The sequence below is a fragment of the Pan paniscus genome, chromosome 16 (genome assembly GCF_029289425.2).
Source record: "Pan paniscus chromosome 16, NHGRI_mPanPan1-v2.0_pri, whole genome shotgun sequence".
NCBI lineage: Eukaryota > Metazoa > Chordata > Mammalia > Primates > Hominidae > Pan > Pan paniscus.
Genome location: NC_073265.2, coordinates 38,771,474 through 38,791,500, shown reverse-complemented (window position 1 = coordinate 38,791,500; position 20,027 = coordinate 38,771,474). Strand labels below are relative to the sequence as shown.

Genomic DNA, 20,027 nt, shown 5'->3' with positions numbered 1-20,027 from the left:
CTTGCACACGCATGTTTATAGCAGCACAATTTGCAATTGCAAAAATATGAAACCAGCCTAAATGCCTATCAACCAACAAGTGGATAAAGAAAATGTGGTATATATATATATATATATATATATATAAAGAAATGTTTATAAAAAGAAATCATCTGTTCACAAACCTCCTTCACATGTAATTTACCTATATAAGAAACCTGCACATGTCCCCTTGAATATAAAATAAAAGTTAAAAATATTAAATAAATATAACTAGTTTTAATTATATATATATATTTATATATAAAATGGAATACTACTCAGCCATTAGAAGGAATGAAATAATGGCATTCACAGCAACCTGGATGGAGCTGCAGACAATTATTCTAAGCGGAGTAACTCAAGAATGGAAAACCAAACATCATATGGTCTCACTTATACATGGGAGCTAAGCTATGAGGATGCAGAGGCATACATATAGTGGACTTTGGGGACTCAGGGGGAAGGATGGGAGGGGGATGGGAATGGGAGGGAGATGAGGGATAAAAGCCTACAAATTGGGTACTGTGTACGTTGCTCAGGTGGCGAGTGCACCAAAATCTCAGAAATCACCACTGAAGAACTTTTCCATGCAATCAGATACCACTTGTTCCCCCAAAACTATTGAAATCAAAATAAAATTTTAAAACAACAACAACAATCCAACCCAATAATTTCATCATCTCCCTCCACTGGCTGTGACTCAGACTTACTTTCTCAATAAGTTGTACTAATGTTTATAAAAAGAAATAATCTGTTCACAAAACCTTCTTAACATGCAATTTACCTATATAAGAAACCTGCACATGTACCCTTGAATATAAAATAAAAGTTAAAAATATTAAATAAATGTAAAACTAGTTTTAAAAACTAAAATTTAAAATCATAAGGAAACCAAAGAAATTTAATTTCCAGGTGGTTGGAGGGAGTGGAGAGGGTGGCATTGCTCCTTACTGAAACATATTCCAGTTCAAATTTAGCTTTCAGGCATAGTGATGTACATTAATTTATATAAATGTGATTTTAGAATTTAAAAAATGGCGAATTTTTATTCGGTTAATAAATTGCAAGGCAAATTTAAAAAATAATAATTTCTTTGGCAGCTGACATATATTAAAATTTAAAAATATAAAATTAATCTAATTTGATTTTATTTTGGTAGATATATCCTGATTGTTTGGCACAAGCCATATATGCAACGTTCCATGAAGCATTTCCAGAATCGAGTTACCTCTTTAATGATGAATTTAAAGAAGATCTAGGGAATAACATTTTTCTTTGGTGTTCAGGTATGAATATATCATTTAAATATTAATCATTGTTTTGGTTTCTAAAATTTTGGGGTTGCAGTATTTTATTTATTCCATCCAAAAATATTGGTAGTTCTTTTTCTTACAAAGCATGCCATAGCAGTACCCATGTGTTAAAATAAATGTTATTTATTTTCTTCTGAACATTTCATCATACCAGAATTATTTACTTATTAAATTTAGAGCCAAATATCTTATAATCAATGGAATTATTATGGAAAACTGAAATGTCACAGAAATAAAGTCATACCATGTATGTACTATATTTGGACCATACATGTTTTAAACTGCTTTTAGAATACTACTTATATTTAATTAGCAAATAATATTATTTAGGATAAAATCTAGAAATAATTTAATTTCTCAGAGAACATTAATCAAGGAAAACCTGTTTGTGAATCACTGTGTGTGTGTAGGTGAAAATGGTAGGATTGAAAAGCTAAAGGAAAGCAAAACTCTATCCTAGAACATTTATCAAGAAATTTAAGTACTAGAGTTTAAAACTAAGGTATAGAAATATAGTTTCATGTTCCTAGAATGACCTCCCAGCATTTGTTATAAGATTATTATTATTAACCACCAGAAGCTATTAACTGTTTTCACATAGTTCTTGTAAATATTTCAATCTAAATGTTATTTGATTTTTAAAACTGCTTAATGTCAGTTTTTACTGACCAAATCACTTTTATAAGAAAATGTTTTATACTTTATGGAGGGAGCCTTTGAGAGGTAAAGACTTGAAAACAACCCTGAGAAACCACCTATGAATACACACGGGTAAGAATCTCCTGCCAGTTATATAAAAAATCAAATTAATTCAAACATAAGAAACAAAAACGAAATGACCACTGCATTCAAACAAAGATACTACAAGAAAAGGACATGATGAAGGGCAGAAGAATTTTCTACAGACCTGTTATGAACTGAATTGTATCTTCCCCAAAATTCATATGCTGAAGTAAATTCATCTCTACTACACCTCACAATGTGACTGTATTTGGAGGTGTGATCTTTAAAGAAGTAATTAAGGTTAAATGGCATTACATGGGTGGGCTCTAATCCAATATGATTGGTGTCCTTATAAGAAGTGGGAGAGATAAATGATATGAGCAACACGGTGGATTAGGTTATACCAGCTTTTATCTCTCTCTCACACACACAAAATAATTAGACAGCTACCCATGAACAAAAATAGTCCTAGAAGGGGTTAAGAGTCAAATTTAAAACCTACAGCAACACAGTACAGCAAAAACCAATAATTGCACAGAAAGGATTTCTGGGGAGATTGGCATATGTGAGACATCTGGATACAGCTAGGAACAAAGAAAGATGGGGAATATCAGAATCAGTCATGAGGCAGGTACCACTCTGGTCTCCAGTGGCCTGCTCTGCAAAGGATCCTAGCAACCTTTTCTACTAAGGACTTCAACAGTTCCTGAGGCAGCCACACACTCCCTGCAGCTTTCACATCAGATGTCCCCTTAGTGTTCATCCTTTCTGTCTTCAGGACACAGGACACTGCTGGCTCTTCCACTGAGATGGTTAACCAACAGCCATTGCTGTTTTGACCTCCTGGAGAGAGAGAGAGACACTGCTGTGCTCCAGCCTCAATAAGAAGCCACTGTTGTGCTACCCAGGGCCAGAACCTACTCACATCCAAAACCATGCATGCCACAGACTCCAGAGCCACAGACACTCTTTGCATACCCACATTCTAGGCCTCAGCTTTGTTGCAGGAGCATGCATGTCCATGTTTCATATTCCAAAGTCATTTTCACGACAAGCTAGCCTGCACCTGGGACCATGGAGCCACTTTTACTCCACACATGTCTTCACTTTAAATTCTAGCTCTGCAGCCACTCCATAAACACCTCCTATGGACACCAGAGCCACTGCTGCAGCATCTGCATCTGCATCTGCATTGTGGACTCTAGAGCAACAGTAAATTTGCACATGCCCATGCTCTGGACCCCAGATCCTAGGGCAACACCTGCACCCATGACACTGGACCCACTGCAACACCACCTCAGATTCCTGAGCTCTGCCTGAATTTACTCTCCAGACCTCATTTTCTTGTTTCTCCAAAAGTTCCCATGTCCCACAAACCATTATTAATGCTGCTGCAGAGGGACCTGCACCACAGGCATCAATGTCCCTACTGCCCCAGACCCTGGAGCCACTGACTCTTCATGTGTACTCATACTCCAAATCCTGGCACCATGGCCACTTTGTGGGCACCGAACATCAGACCCTGATGCCACCACTACTACCACCACGAAGATGCCCACAAACTGAACCTGGCATTTTTAGGGATATCTGTGGTCATGAATTCCACTATGGGAGAAAAAGAGATTAGTAAGATCCCAGCAGCCTTTGTAGCTGAAGACGCTAACAACCCTCACAGCCATTGCAGACACCACTAGCCTTGGCGACTGAGGATGCTGCAATTTTCAGTGATGCTGACCTCATCTGACAGAGCTGCATGGGGAATGTAAGCTGTTGCATGCTCACCAAGCCAGAAACACTACACCTCACCTAGTCAATGCCTTCACACCCACCCATAGTTGAAGCTCTTTCCCCACCAAAACCAGCATGTAAATTCTGGAAGAGGTGACTGCACCATCAAATGTGCAGACATTAATGCAAGGCAAAAAGAAACAAGGAAAACAAACATGATACTGCCAAAAGAATGCAATAATTTTCTAGTAACTGACCCGAAATAAATGGATACTCAACAATTTCCTGATAAAGAATTCAAAATAATTAAGGAAACTAAGTTAACTAAAAAGAGAACACAGATAGACAACTAAACAATAGAAAAAGATACTTGAACACAATGAGGTCAATGAAGAAATAGGAATTTAAAAAACCAGAACTCTGGAGTTTAAGAATACAGTGAATGAAATGAAAAATGCAATAGACAGTGTCAACAGCAGACTTGATCAAGCAGAAGAAAGAATCTGTGAACTCTAAGACAGGTCAATTGAAAGTATCCAGTCAGAGGAGCAAAAGGAAAAAAGAATGAAGAAAGTCTACAGGGTTTATAGGAAACCATTAAAAGAGTTAAATTTTACATTGCAACCTTTTCAGATGAAGAGAGAGAAAGGGCAGGACCTGAAGCCTTGACCCACTGGAGCATTTGCACCCCCTGGTACCCAAAGTGAAGTAGCACCTCACCCCCTGGGGACCCAAAGTCTCAGCCTACCAGAGCATCCTGCTTCTCCAGTGCCAAAGCTGAGTCAATGCTTTCACCTTCCAGGGACCCTAAGCTTAGGTCCCCCAGAGCAATTGTGCCTTCTGCGGCCAAACTGATGAAGTGTTCCATGTTCCAGGGAATCAGAAGCTTGGCTGAGCTGTCCTTGTCATCTTCATGTTGAGTAGGCTGAGGAAAAGGAGGAAAAAGAGGGATTGGTCTTGGCGGTGGTAGAGGCAGATGAAAATCCATATGTAAGTGAACCCAAGTACTTCAATTTATATTCTTCAAGTGTCAACCGCATAATCAAATTCTCTCCTGGCTTGCAAAGTTTTTGTTGAAAAATCCACTGAAAGCCACCACACTCCCTTGTATGTGAGGAATTTTCTTTACCTTATTGCTTTCAAAATTTTCTGTCCATGATTCTTTTTTTAACAGTACAGTTTTATTAACTAGTACATTAATGTTGTACGTTAGATCTTTAGACTAGTTCATCCTACATGTCTGCTCCTTCATAGCCTCTAACCTTTATCATCCCATTCATGCTGTACCCCACCCACCTTGCCTGGTCCCGGTAACCAATATTTTATTCTTTATTTCTGTATCTTTGATTTTTCTTATTTTCCAAATATCAGTGAGATAATGAAATATTTTTATTTATGTGTCTGGCTTATTTCACTGGATTATTCCTTCCAGGTTCTACATTGTGGGGCAAATGGCAGGATCTCCTTTTTTAAAATGCTGAATAATATTCTGTTTTACATATATGCCAAAATATTTTTATCCATTCATCAACCAATAAGCACTTAGGCTGTTTCTATACCTTGGCTATTGTGAGGAATGCTGCAATGAACATGGGAGTGCAGATACCCTTATGATATGGTGATTTCATTTCCTTTGGGTAATATACCCAAAAGTGAAATTGCTGGGTCACATGGTAGTTCTATTTTAAATTTCTTTAGGAACTCTCATACTGTTTTCCTCAATAGCTGCACCAGTCTACATTCTTACCAGTAGTGTACAAGGGTTCCCATTTATGCACACCCTTACCAATTTTTTTAATCTCTTGACTTTTTAATAGCCATTCTATGTGAGGTGATATTCATAGTGGTTTTAATTTGCATTTCCCTAAAAATTAATGATATTGAGCACCTTTTCATATACCTCTGTGTCTTTTCATATATTTGTATGTCTTCTTTGAAGGAATGTCTATTCAAGTCATTGGCTTATTTATTAATTGGGTTGTTTTCTACTTTGAGTTGTATGAATTCTTTATAAATTATAGATATTACAATTAATAGATAGTAGTAATATTATTTGTCAATATATTTTCCTAATTCATAGGTTGCCATTTCATTTTGTTGATTATTTTCTTTGACGTGCAGAAGACGTTTAGTTTGATGTCATCCCATTTGCTTATTTTTGCTATTGTAGCCCAAGCTATTGGTATGATATCCAAATATTCATCACATATGTCAGTGTCAAGAAGCTATTGCCCTATGTTCTCATTTAGAAGTTTTATGACTTTATGTCTTACATTTAGGTAGCCTATCCATTTTTTTTGTGGAGTTTCTGAGTGGCATAAAATAAGGGTCCATTTCATTCTTTTGCATGCAGAAATTCAGTTTTCCCAGCACCATTTATTGAAAAAACTATCTTTTCCTCATTGTGTTCTTTTGGTGCCCTTGTCAAAAATTAATTCACCACATATGTTTGTCATTTATTTCTGGGCCCTGTATTCTATACCTGACCTTTGTGTCGGTGTTCATGCCAATACCATAGTTTTTAAAAATTATTATTTCTATAGCTTTTTAATATAATTTTAAATCAAGAGGTTTAATGCCTACAACGTTTTTTTCCTCATAATTGCTTTGCCCTCTCAGGATCTTTTGTGGTTCTATACAAATTTTAGAATTGTTTATTCTATTTCTGTGAAGAATGTCATTAAGATTTTGTTAGAGATTGTGTTGACATTGTATATAGGTTTGGGTAGTATGGACATATTAACCATATTGATTCTTCTGATACATAGCATGGGATATCTTTATTGTTGTCTTCTTCAATTTCTTTCTTCAGTGTTTTACAGTGTTCAGTCTGCAGACTTTTTACCTCCTTAGTTAAATTTATTCTTAAATAGTTATTTTTGACCCTCTTATTAAATGGAATTTTTAAATATCTTTTTTGGATAGTTTGTTGTTAATATATAGAAATGTAATTGATTATTGTATATTGACTTAGTATCCTGTAACTTTGCAGAAATCACTTATCAGTTCTAACTTTTTTGTGAATGCTTTAGGATTTTCTACAGATACTATTATGTCATCTGTAAATACAGATAATTTTATGTATTTCCTTTCCCATTTTCAAGTTTTTTCTTTCTTTCTTTCTTTCTTTTTTTTTTTTTTTGTCTGATTGCCCTTGCTAGTACTTCCAGCACTGTGTTAAAGAGAAATGCAAAGAGAGAGTATCCTTGTCTTGTACTGGATCTTAGTGGAAAAGTGTTCTGGTTTTTCCAATTGATTATAATGTTAGCCATGGGTTTTGCATAAATGGCCTTCATTATGTTTAGGAACTTTATTTCTACATCTAAACTGTTGAGAGTTTTTATCAAAAGAATGTTGAACTTTATCAAATGCTTTTTTTGCATCAATTAATATGATCATGAGGCTATCATAACTGATTGTGTTGGTATGATGTGTCACATTGATTGAATTGCATTTATTAAACCAGCCTTGCATGCTAGGGATAAAGCCTACTTAGTGATGATGTATAATCTTTTTCATGTGCTTTTAAATTTGGTTTGCTAATATCTTATTAAGGATTTTTACATCATTGTTCATCAGAGAAATTGACCTGTAGTTTTCTTGTAATATCTCTGTCTGGTTTCAGTACGAAGGTGATGCTGATCTCACTAAGTGTGTTTGGGAGTATTCTCTCTAGTTTTATTTCTAGAGTTTAAAGAGTACTGATATTAATTCTTCTTTATATGTTTGGTGGAATTCACCCATAAAGCCATCTGGTGTTGGGCTCTTCATTGTTGGGAGGTTTTTAATTACCTTTTCAATGTTTTTATTTGTTGTTGGTATGTTCCAGCTTCCTATTTCTTCCTGATTAATATTAATAGGTTGCATTTTTCTAGGTATTTGTCCATTCCATTTAGGTTTTTTCAATTTGATGGCATATGATTATTCATAATAGTCTCATAATTATTTTTATTTCAGAGGTATCTCTTGTAACGTCTCCACTTTCCTTTTTATTGTATTTATTTGAATATTCTCCCTTTTTTTAGTCTAGCTAAAGGTTTGTCCATTTTATTTCCTCAAAAAATGAACTCTTAGTTTTATTGATTTTTAAATGATTTTTCTATTTTCTATTTGCTTTGTTTCTGTTCTGTTTTTTGTTATTTCCTTCCTTCTGCTAACTTTGATTTTAATTTGCTCTTGTTATTCTAGTTCCTTAAGGCATAATGTTAGGTTATTTATTTGGGATTTTTTTTCATATAGGCATTCGTTGCTATACATTTCCAACTCAGAACTCCATTTGCTGCATCCCACAGGTTTTAGTATGTCATGTTTCCATTTTCCTCTGTTCCAATTTTTCTTTAACTTCCCTTTTGATTTCTTCTTTGACCCATTGGCCAGGATTACATTGATTTCCAGATGTTTTTTAATTTTCCCATATTCCTCATTATTAACTTGTAGTTTCTGGCCATTGTGGTTGAAAACAATACTAGATATGATTTCAAACTTCTTGAATTTGTTAAAAATTTTTTTGTGGCCTAACATATGGTCTATCCTAGAGAATGTCCCATTTGCATAAGACAGAAATGTGTGATCTACTGCTGTTGGATGGAATGGTCTGTATATGTCTGTTATCACAGTGCAATCCAGTAATTTCATTATTAATCTTCTGTCTTCTTAATTTATCCAGTGTTGAAAGCAGAGTGTTAAAGTCTCTTGTTATTATTGTATTGCTACCCATTTCTCATCTCAATGTCAAATAATCTTTGGTTTATTTAGGCACTCTGATGTTGGGTGCATATATACTTTTAATTGTTACATCCTCTTGATAAATTGATCCATTTATCATTAAAAAATAATGTTATTTGTCCCTTGTGACAATTTTTGGCTTAAAGTCTACTTTGTTTTGCTATCATATGAGTGTTCTTGCCAAATTCATGTGGAACCTTATTTCTCAGCATGGTAATATTGAGAGGTGAAACTTTAAGTAGAGTTTATTGGGAGGTGTCTGAATCATTTGGGCTCTACCTGCAGAGGTGACTTGCTCTTGGTCTTAAGGTAGTGAGTTCTTGCTCTCATGTACCTGAAATGGTTCTCATGGGAAATGATTACTTCCTGTGAGTGTGTTATGATATCAAAATAGACTGTTGTAATTATAATAGGATTTATGTAAGTCACATGGTAACTACAAAGTAAAAACCTACAGTAGACCCACGAAAGATAGACAGAAAGGAAGCAAATTACACAGCCAGAGAAAATAATAAAATCGCAAAGGAAGACAGCAAGAAAGTAATAAATGAGCAAAGGATCTACAAAACAACCAGAAAATGAAAAACAAAATGGTAGGAGTAAGTCCTTACATTTCAATTACATTGAATTTAAATGGATTACAATCTCCAATCAAAAGATAGAGAGGGGCTGAATGGATTAAAAAACAACACCCAACTATATGCTGCCTACAAGAGACTTATTTCAGCTTTGAGGTTGCACTTAGAAAGTGACAAGAGGAAAACAGATAATCCATGCAAATGATAATAAAAGAGAGTGAGAAAAGCTCTACTTCTATCAGATAAAATGGACATTAAAACAAAAACTTAAAAAAAGAGACAAAGAGGTTATTCATAATAAAGCAGTCAATTCATAAAGAGGATATAACAATAGTAAATATATATGCACTAGATTTTGGAGCACCTAAATATATAAAGCAAATATTAACAGAACTGAGGGAAGAAGTAGACTACAAAGCAATAATAATAGGAGACTATAGGACCCTATTTTCAAAAATTGATAGATTTCTACAGAGAAAACTAGTAGGGAAACGAAGGACTTGACAACACTGAAGACAAAATGGACCTAACAGACATATACAGAACATTCCATCCAAAGCAGCAGAATGCACATTTTTCTCACGTGCACACAAAACATTTTCCAGGATAGATCATATGTTGGGCCACAAAACAAGTCTTAACCACTTTAAGAAGGCCGAAATCGTATCAAGCATCTCTTCTGACCATGATGACATGAAATTAAAAATCAGTAATAGGAAGAGGAAAATTTATAAATATATAGAAACTGAACACCCATTGGGTCAAGAAAGAAATCAAAAGGAAAATCAAAATATCTTGAGGAAAAAATGAAAGTGGAAGCAACATATCAAAACTTATGGGATACAACAAAAGCAATTGGAGGATGTGCCATTGATGGAGCAGTGTGGGGGGGGGGACACACAAAAATGTGCACCACAAACTGTTTTAAACATAAAAAATTTAGGGAGTTTTAGTCATACGAGCCTTTCTTAAGAACTTACAAGTGGCCATATGCTAGCCAATTAAAATATGAAAAAGATTGTATGGTTTCTACCTACAAATATTTGTAAAGATAAATGTAAATATTTTGGTGAATGAGCATAAGTAGTTTTTTCTTCTTATTTAACTTTGTAGTTAGAGCTGTGTGACTCTATGATCTTAGAAAAATCACATCATTTTCTTCATCTGTTTACTTTGTAAAGTTGTTCTGATTAAACAATAAAATGTTTTTTTGAGAATAATATTTTAATAATATTGTTGAATATTAATTACGATTATAATTGGAAAAATTCTGTAAATGCTCTTTTTTAAGAAGATATGGCATACTTGATGCTTTTTGCATTATTCTGAAGCAATTTTCATTCCCGTTTTCTCTAGACTATTTTGTCTAATTTTCCACCGAAGAAACAATCATTTTATTTGCAATTTTTACTTGACAAAAATATTTGTCATTAATTTTGCTTGTATTGTCATTACTTTCTCTCAGTCTTTTTAAATGATTGTTTGCTGTTCTTTTTTAACTTACAGAGCTGAAAGTTTTGTACATTATTTTCATATTTATTGCTTAGTAATAAAAGATTCAAGGCTATGAGTTTCCCCTGAGTAAACCTTTATTTATATCTCATGATGTTTAACTATAATTTTTTCACCACAGGCTTTCTTCATTATATGATTCTAATCCCTAAAAATGTTTCAAATAGCAAATTTTCAAATAGTGGCAACTGACATTTGATAATTTAATTGAGAGGAATATCAGTGTGCTCCCAAGCTGTTCAAAAACCCCAACCAGCTTCCCTAAATATCTGTTATCATTTATCTATTATATATAGATAATCCCTTAAATATCTATATAATATTATGTATATTTTATATATAGATATTCCCTTAAATAGCTATATAATATTACGTATATTATATATAGATATTCCCTTAAATAGCTATATAGTAACCCACCAAGGATTTCTTCATAAGTCATTTAATAGACAAAGTAACTACCTGTTTATCTAGTAACAAGTTTATTAATGGATATGTTTTTTGGCAGTATTCAACAACAATGTACAATAATGGCCACAAATTATATTTGCCTTCTTAAGGAAATGAATAAGTGCTGAAATGTAAATGAACAATGAAATATGTAGTAAACATATTGAATATATTATCTAAATTGTGCCAGGGTTGCATGTTCTCTCAGGCGTTTGGCAGAGAGAAACACTGGGCCTCTTGGAGGACTAAACCCACAGTCTAAAGACAGGGAAGATGATGGGAGTAATGCACAATGCTTTTAAACAACAAAAGCATGAGACATGATCCTTTCTGGAAAATAGCTGATGTACAAGTGCAGCATTAGCTGTATCTTCTCGCCTAGGCTCCCAAGAAATCTAAACATTTTCACAATGAATGAGATATTTTGTGTTTTTATATTCAGAAATGGAATTTTGATTTTAAATATTTGCAAGTTGTTATAGAGAATATTCAAATCTTGAAGAATTCTGATAGAGATATCTTATTTCCCTACACTTTAAACATTTTATTACTGATTTTTAAATTTTTCTATGATTATTTGTTTTTAACATTATTTTATTGAAATCTAATATACATCCAGTACATTACACAAATCTGTAGGGTGTGCCTTGATACATAGTATATAATATATATAAGCATACACAATACATAATATATGTACACAGACATATATACATGAAATCAACATACACATCAAGGTATGGAACATTTCCAGCATGTAGTTGCAATTTTGGTTTGTATTTTTACCTAAGAATCTTTCAAAATAGTGCTTTTTAGTGGCAAAGAATTTCATGTTTATAATTTAATTATTAGTTTAAACTTTTTAATATTATCTTAAACACTGTGGCCTGTGTATTATCCTTGTATTTTAGAATGTATTGAGTTGTTCTTGTCATGTAATAATGCATAGTAAAACATTATAAATGGAATCTAATGACTTGAAAACAAAAGAATATTCTCTGTTGGAAATAGGATACTATGTATTATATTTGTGATTCTATAGAATGCTGTACACTTGTGCTTCTGTAGGGTTTTCTTTATATTTATATTTCTTTATATTTACAGTAGTTTTAATATGTGTTGCACTTTAATTAATAAAAATATATTTTCTTCTATTAAAACTCAAATGAGTTTACAAATAAGGGAAATATTCTCTTTTTTGTCTAACATATATCTTACTTGAACAGTTTAGATACATTTGTTACTCTTCTTTTTACAATAAATAAGTTTTTGGTATTTTAGCTACTAATAATTTAACATTGGAGCAATTTTAGAGATACATACAATTCAATTTTTTCTAGCCTTTCATTATAGTTCTATTACAACAGAGGCAAAGAAATTGATTTCACTTTTACCCAATGGTATCTCAAAAAATGTTAACTTTTTTTTCTTGCAGAAAGAATCTCTTAGTCATTTGCCATAACTATTTTGATATCTTCAGATTAATTCTACCAGTCATAACCTTATAAAACTTCCTGAAACAAGATCAGTTTTTGTTTACTTTAGTTAGAACTACCTATTCTGATATTTAAGTAGTATAGAGCATTTATATTAGTGTTCTTGCTAGGCAGTTTGTGTGTGGAATGATTTTATTGATGCTTTGAAGTATGCTTTGAAGACCCATAGGAGTGGCCTAAAGTAAACATTCCAAACTGAATTTACCACAGGATTTCAAAACCATTCTGTGTGAATCTCCTGGATAATTGATATTGCCTCATCTTCATCTGTTACATATATTGTTTTCTAAATACATAATAGGAATCAATTAAAAGCATAATAATTACAAAAAAGCATTAAAATTGTATTTGTAGATGATATGATATATCCATGGAAAACTCTAGACAGTCAATAGTAAAACTAATTTGAACAAAAGGGTTTCAAAGATAGCCACATATAAAAACTTAAGGGCAAATGATTAAACAAACTATGGTGCATCTGTGCCATGGAAAACTACTCAGCAATAAAAAGGGAATGGATTATGGATATATGAAATGACTTGGATAAGTCTCTAAAGAATTATGCTGAGTGAATAAAGTCAATCCCAAAAGTTCATGTACTATTTGATTTCATTTATATAACAATCTTCAAGTTACAAAATTACAGAAATTGGGAAAAGATTAGTACTAGCCAAGATTTAGAGATGAGAGAAGAAACTGGGAAGGAAAAAGAGTAGATGTGACTATAAGCAAGCAATTTGAGAGATACTTGTGATGGATCTGTTCTGTATCTTGACTCTATCAATGTCTGTATCCTAGTGTGATATTGCACTATAGTTTTACAAGGTGTTACCATTGTGGGAAACTGATTGAAAAGTACAGAGTATCTCCTTGTATTATTTCTTGCAACTCTATGTACATCTACAATTATCTCAAATAAGAAGTTTAATTTGAAAAAATCAAACCTACATTTTCTTTTGTGTGTATGTTTATTTTTAGATTATTTTAGATTATTTTTGATGCAGGTACATGTACAGGTTTGTTACATAGATATATTGTGCAATGGTGATATTTGGGCTTCTAGTAAACCCATCACCCAAATAGTAAACACAGTACCCAATAGTTCATTTTTTAACTCTGACCCTCCTCTCAACCTCCCCTCTTTTGGAGTCCTCAGTGTCTTTTTTTTTATCTTTATATCCATGTGTACCCATTGTTTAGTTCCCACTTATAAGTGAGAATATATGGTATTTGGTTTTCAGCTTCTGAGTTATTTCTCATAGAATAATGACATCCAGCTCCATCCATATTGCTGCAGAAACATGATTGTATTCCCTTTTATGGCTGCATAGTATTCCTTGGTGTGTATATTCCATATTTTCTTTATCTGATCATCCATTGATAGACACTTAGGTTTATTCCAAGACTTTGCTATTGTGAATAGTGTTGTGATAAACATACGAGTGCAGGTGTCTTTTTTGTATAGTGATTTGCTTTCCTTTGGGTTTATACCCAGTAGTAGGACTGCTGGGTTCAATTTTTAATTCTTTGAGAAATCTCCATGCTTTTTCCCATAGGAGTTACTGTATTATACATTCCCATAAATGGTGTGTAAGTTACCTTTTCTCCACATCCTCACCAGTATCTGTTATTTTTGACTTTTTGATAATAGCCATTCTGATTGGTTTGAGATGGTATCTCATTGTGGTTTTAATGTGCTTCTCTGATAATCAGTGATGTTGAGGATTTTTTCTTATGTTTGTTGGTTGCTTTTATGTTTTCTTTTGAGAAATGTCTGTTCATGTCCTTTGCCCACTTTTTAATGGAGTGTTTTTCTCTTGTTGTTTGTAGATTTTGAAAATTAGTCCTTTGTCAGAGGCACAATTTGCAAATACTTTTTCTCATTCTGTAGATTGTCTGTTTACTCTGTTTATTATTTCTTTTGCTGTGCAGACAGTTTTTAGGTTACGTCTCACTGGTCTGTTTTGTTTTCATTGCATTTGCCTTTGAAGTCTTAGTCATAAATTCTTTGCCCAAGACAATGTCAAGAAGAATTCTTCCTAGTTTTTTTTTCTGGAATTATTTTATAGTTTCAGTTCTTATATTTCAGTCTTTCATCTATCTTAGGTTAATTTTTGCATATGATGAGAGATAGGGGTCCAGTTTCATTTTCTGCATATGGCTATCCAGTTTTCCCAGCACCATTTATTGAATAGGTGTTCTTTCTCTATTGTTTATTTTTGTTGACTTAGTCAAAGATCAATTGGTTGCAGATATGTGGGTTTATTTATAGGTTCTCTATTTTGCTTCATTGATCTATGTGTCTATTGTACCAGCACTATGTTATTTGGGTTACTATAGCTTTGTAGTTTAACTTGAAGTCATGTGATGTGATACCTCCAACTTTGTTGTTTTTGCTGAATTGCTTTGGATACACAGGCATTTTTTGATTCCATATTAATTTTAGGGTTGTTTTTTCTAATCCTGTCAAAAAAAGACATTAGTAATTTGATAGGAATTGCATTGAATCAGTAGATTGTTTTGGGCATCATGGTCATTTTAATGATATTGATTCTTACAACCGGTAAACATGGGATCTTTTTTGATTCATTTGTGTCTTCTGAGATTTCTTTCATCAGTGTTATGTAGTTCTCTTTTGTAGAGATCTTTCACTTTCTTAGTTAAATGTATTCCTAGGTATTTAATTTTTGTGTATATGTCTGTTGTAAATGGGACTGAGTTTTGGTTTGGTTTTAGCTTGAACATTATCAGTGTGTAGAAATGCTACTGATTTCTGTACACTGTTTTATTTCCTGAAACTTTACTGAAATAATTTATTAAATCTGTGAGTCTTTTGGAGGAATACTTAAAGTTTTCTAGGTAAAATATCATGTCATAGCAAACAAATAATTTGACCTTTTTTCCAATTTGGGTGTCTTCTGTTATTTCTCTCTTGCCTGAGTTTTCTGGACAAATTTACAGTACAGTGTTGAATAGGAGTGGTAAGAGCATGCATACATGTCTTATTTTGGTTCTCATGGGGAATGTTTCCAGCTTTTTCCCATTTAGTATGATGTTGGCTGTGTGTTTGACGGTTCTTACTATTTTGAGGTATGGTTCCTTTGATGACTGAAGGGATGTTGGATTTTGTTGAATGCTTATTCTGCATATATTGAAATGATTGGATGGTTTTTGTTTTTAATTCTGTTTATATAATATATCACATTATTGATTTTCATATCTTGAGCCATCCTTACATCCCTGGAATAAAACCCACTTGACCGTGATGCATTATCTTTTTGGATGTGCTGTTGGAATCAGTTTGCTGGTTGTGTTTTTGAAAATTTTTACATCCGTGTTCATCAGAGATATTGAACTGTAGTTTTCTTTTTTACGATGTCCTTACCTGATTTTGGTACTGGGTGATACTGGTTTTGTAGAATCAGTTAGATGAGATTCCCTCCTCCTTGATGTTTTGAAGTAGTTTCAATAAGATTGAAACTAGCTCTTCTTTGAACATCTGGTAACATTTGACTGTGAATTTGTCTGGTCCTGGACTTTTTTGTTGTTTTTTTAATTGATTCAATTTTATTAATCCTACTTGATCTGTTCAGAATTTCTATTTCTTCCTGGTTCAATCATGGGAGGTTGTATATTCCACAAAATTTATCCATTTCTTCTAGGTTTTCTAGTTTGTACGCATAGAGATGTTCAAAATAGTCTCTGATGATCCTTTGTATTTCTCTGATATCAGTGGTAAGTCAGTTTTATCATTTCTGACTGTGCTTATTTGAATCTTCTTTCTTTTTTGCTTGGCAAATCTACCTAGTGGTCTATCAATCTTGTTTCTCCTTTCAAATAACCAACTTTTCATTTCATTAATGTTTTGTATCACTTTCTTAATCTCAATTACATTTACTTCTGCTCTTATCTTTGTTATTTATTTTCTTCTTGTAGCTTTGGGTTTAGTTTGTTCTTGTTTTTCTAGTTCCTTGGGGTAAATATTAGGTTGTTAATTTGAGATCTCGATATTTTTGATGTTGGCATTTAACACTGTAAACTTTACTCTCAGCACAGATTTTACCATATCTTAGATGTTTTGGTATATTATGTGTCTGCTTCATTGATTTCAAAATTTTTTTATTGCTGTCCAAATTTCATTTTTTACCCAAAAGTCCTTCAGGAGCAAGTTGTTTCGTTTCCCTGTACTTATGTAACTTTGAGAGTTCATTTTAGGATTGATTTTTAATTTTATTCCACTGTGGTCTGATAAGATACTTGATACAATTTCAGTTTTCGAAATTTATTGAGACTTGCTTTATTGCTAAGCATCTGGTCAGTTTTGGAGAATGTTCCATATGCTGATGAGAAAAATGTTTCTTTTGCAATTGTTGGGTAGAATCTTCTTTAAATGTCTATTAGGTTCATTTGATCTAGAGTCCAGTTTAAGTCCAGAGTTCCTTTCTTGATTTTCTACCTTGATGGTATCTAGGTCTGTCAGTGGGGTGTTGAAGTCCTCCACTATTACTGTATTGATGTCCATCTCTTTTCTAAGGTTTATTATTCTTTGTTTTATGAATCTTTGTGCTCCATTGTTGGCTTCATATATATTTAAGATCGTTAAATCTTGTTGAATTGAACCCTTCAATATCATATGATGTCCTTCTTTGCCTTTTTTTTTACCATTGTTTTAAAGTCTGCTTTATTTGATGTAAGAGTACTACTCCTGTTCATTTTTATATTCTGTTTGTGATAAATATATATATATATTTCTCCACCCTTTAACTTTGAGTCTCTAGGTATCTGTACACATTCGATGGGTCTGTTATAGGCAGGTCCTGTAGAACTGATCTAATGGTGACAAATTACTTTAGTGTTTTTTTTCTCCTTCATTTAGGAAGCTCGATTTGGCAGCATATAAAATGATTGGCTGGTTTATTAGTCTGTTTTCATGCTGCTAATAAAGACATATCCAAGATCGGGTAATTCATACAGGAAAAAGGTTTAATGGACTTAAGTTTAATGGACTTACAGTTCCATATGGCTGTGGAGGCCTCACAATCATGGCAGAAGGCAAGGAGGAACAAGTCATGTCTTACATGGATGGCAGCAGGCGAAGAGAGAACTTTGCAGGGAAACTCCCATTTTTAAAACCATCAGATCTCATGAGACTTATTCACTATCCCAAGAACATCAGGGAAAAACCTGCCCCCATGATTCAATTACCTCCCACTGGGTCCCTCCCATAACATGTGGGAATTCAAGATGAGATTTGGGTGGGGACACAGCCAAGCCATATCATTTTACCCCGATTCCCTCCCAAATCTCATGTCCTTACATTTCAAAACCAATAATGCCTTCCCAACAGTCCCTCAAAGTCTTAACTCATTTCAGCATTAACTCAAAAGTCCACAATCCAAAGTCTCATCTGAGACAAGGCAAGCCCCTTCTGCCTATGAGCCTGTGAAATCAAAAGCAAGTTAGTTACTTCCTAGATACAATTAGAGTACAGGCGTTGGGTAAATACAGCCATTCCAAATGGGAGAAATTGGCCAAAACAAAGGGGCCACGGACCCCATGCAAGTCTGAAATCTGGTGGGGGAGTCAAATCTCAAAGCTCCAAAATGATCTCCTTTGACTCCATGTCTCACATCCAGGTCACACTGATGCAAGAGGTGGACTTCCACAGGCTTGGGCACTTCCATACCTGTGGCTTTGCAGGGTATATCCCTCCTCCAGGCTGCTTTCACCAGCTGGCGTTGAGTGTCTGTGGCTTTTCCAGGTGCACAGTGAAGGCTGTCAGTGGATCTACCATTCTGGGGACTGGAGAGCAGTGGCCATCTTCTCACAGCTCCACTAGGCAGTGCCCCAATAGGGACTCTGTGGGGGCTCTGACCCCACATTTTCCTTCTGCACTGCCCTAGCAGAGGTTCTCCATGAGGGTCCCTCCCATGCAGCAAACTTCTGCCTGGGTATCGAGGCATTTCCATACATCCTATGAAATCTAGGCGGAGGTTCCCAAACCTCAATTCTTGACTTCTGTGCACCTGCAGGCTCAACACCACATGGAGGCTGCCAAGGCTTGGGGCTTCCACCCCCTGAACAAACCACTCGAGCCTCTTTTAGCTATGACTGGAGTGGCTGGAACACAGGAAACCAAGTCCCTAGGCTGCACAGAGCAGGGAGCCCTAGGCCCAGCCGACAAAACCATCTTTCCCTTCTAGGCCTCCAAGCCTGTGATGGGAGGGGCTGCCATGAAGACCTCTGACATGCCCTGACGACATTTTCCCCATTGTGTTGGGCATTAACATTCAGCTCTTCATTACTTATGCAAATTTTGCAGCTGCCTTGAATTTCTCCTCAGAAAATGGGATTTTCGTTTCTATCGCATAATCAGGCTGCATTTTTTTTTTATCTTTTGTGCTCTGTTTCCCTTTAAAACTGAATGCTTTTAACAGCATCCAAGTCACATCTTGAATGCTTTGCTGCTTAGAAACTTCTTCTACCAAATAACCTAAATCATCTCTCTCAAGTTCAAAGTTCCACAGATCTCTAGGGCAGGGCCTAAATGCCACCAGTCTCTTTGCTAAAATATAACAAGAGTCACCTTTGCTCCAGTTTCCAACAAGTTCTTCATCTCCATCTGAGACCACTTCAGACTGGATTTCATTGTCCATATCACTATTAGCATAAAAATGCTGATAGTGAAAGCCATTCAACAAATTTCTAGGAAGTTCCAAACTTCCTCACATCTTCCTGTCTTCTGGGCCCTCCAAATTGTTCCAACCTCTGCCTGTTACCCAGTTCCAAAGTCTCTTCCACATTTTTTGGTATCTTTTTAGCAGCACCCCACTATACCTGTACCAATTTACTGAATTAGTCTGCTTTTGTGCTGCTAATAAAGACATATACGAGACTGGGTAATTTATACAGGAAAAAGATTTAATGGACTTAGGGTTCCACATGGCTGGGGAGGCCTCACAATCATGGTGGAAGGCAGGGAGAAGCAAGTCATTTCTTACATGGATGGCAGCAGGCAAAGAGAGAGCTTGTGCGGGGAAAGTCCCATTTTTTAAACTATCAGATCTTGTGAGACTTATTCACCATCCCAAGAACAGCAGGGAAAAACCTGCCGTCATGATTCAATTACTTCCCACTGCAACCCTCCCACAACATGTGGGCATTGAAGATGAGATTTGGGTGGGGACACAGCCAAACCATATCAGCTGGCTTTTTGTTTTCTTTAAGAAGACTAACCCTAGGCTCACTCTTCTAGCGTCTCTGCTAGCTTCAAGGTTTCTGCTTAGAAGTCTGCTGTTAGTCTGATGAGATTTTCTTTATAGCTGATTTGCTGCTTCTCTACATCTGCTCTTAAGATTTTTTCTTTCACATTGAAGAGAGTAAAAGAAAGAGAGTCTGAGTACTGTATGGAGAGTAGAGATGGAGAGTCTGATTACTGTATGCTTTAGTGAAGCTTGTTTTGTATAGAATCTCCCAGGTGT

At 34.7% G+C, this 20,027-nt stretch overlaps 1 protein-coding gene across 4 annotated transcripts in view; it reads left to right on the top strand.

The window, feature by feature from the left end:
- Window positions 1–20,027, top strand: part of FAM227B (family with sequence similarity 227 member B) — a 300,149-nt gene that overhangs the window by 78,924 nt on the left and 201,198 nt on the right. For all 4 annotated transcript variants that reach the window (XM_055098575.2, XM_055098572.2, XM_055098573.2 and 1 more), the window contains one exon: window positions 1,181–1,307. In XM_055098575.2, the coding sequence (XP_054954550.1) occupies window positions 1,181–1,307 (127 nt within the window). The remainder of the gene's footprint in view (window positions 1–1,180; window positions 1,308–20,027) is intronic.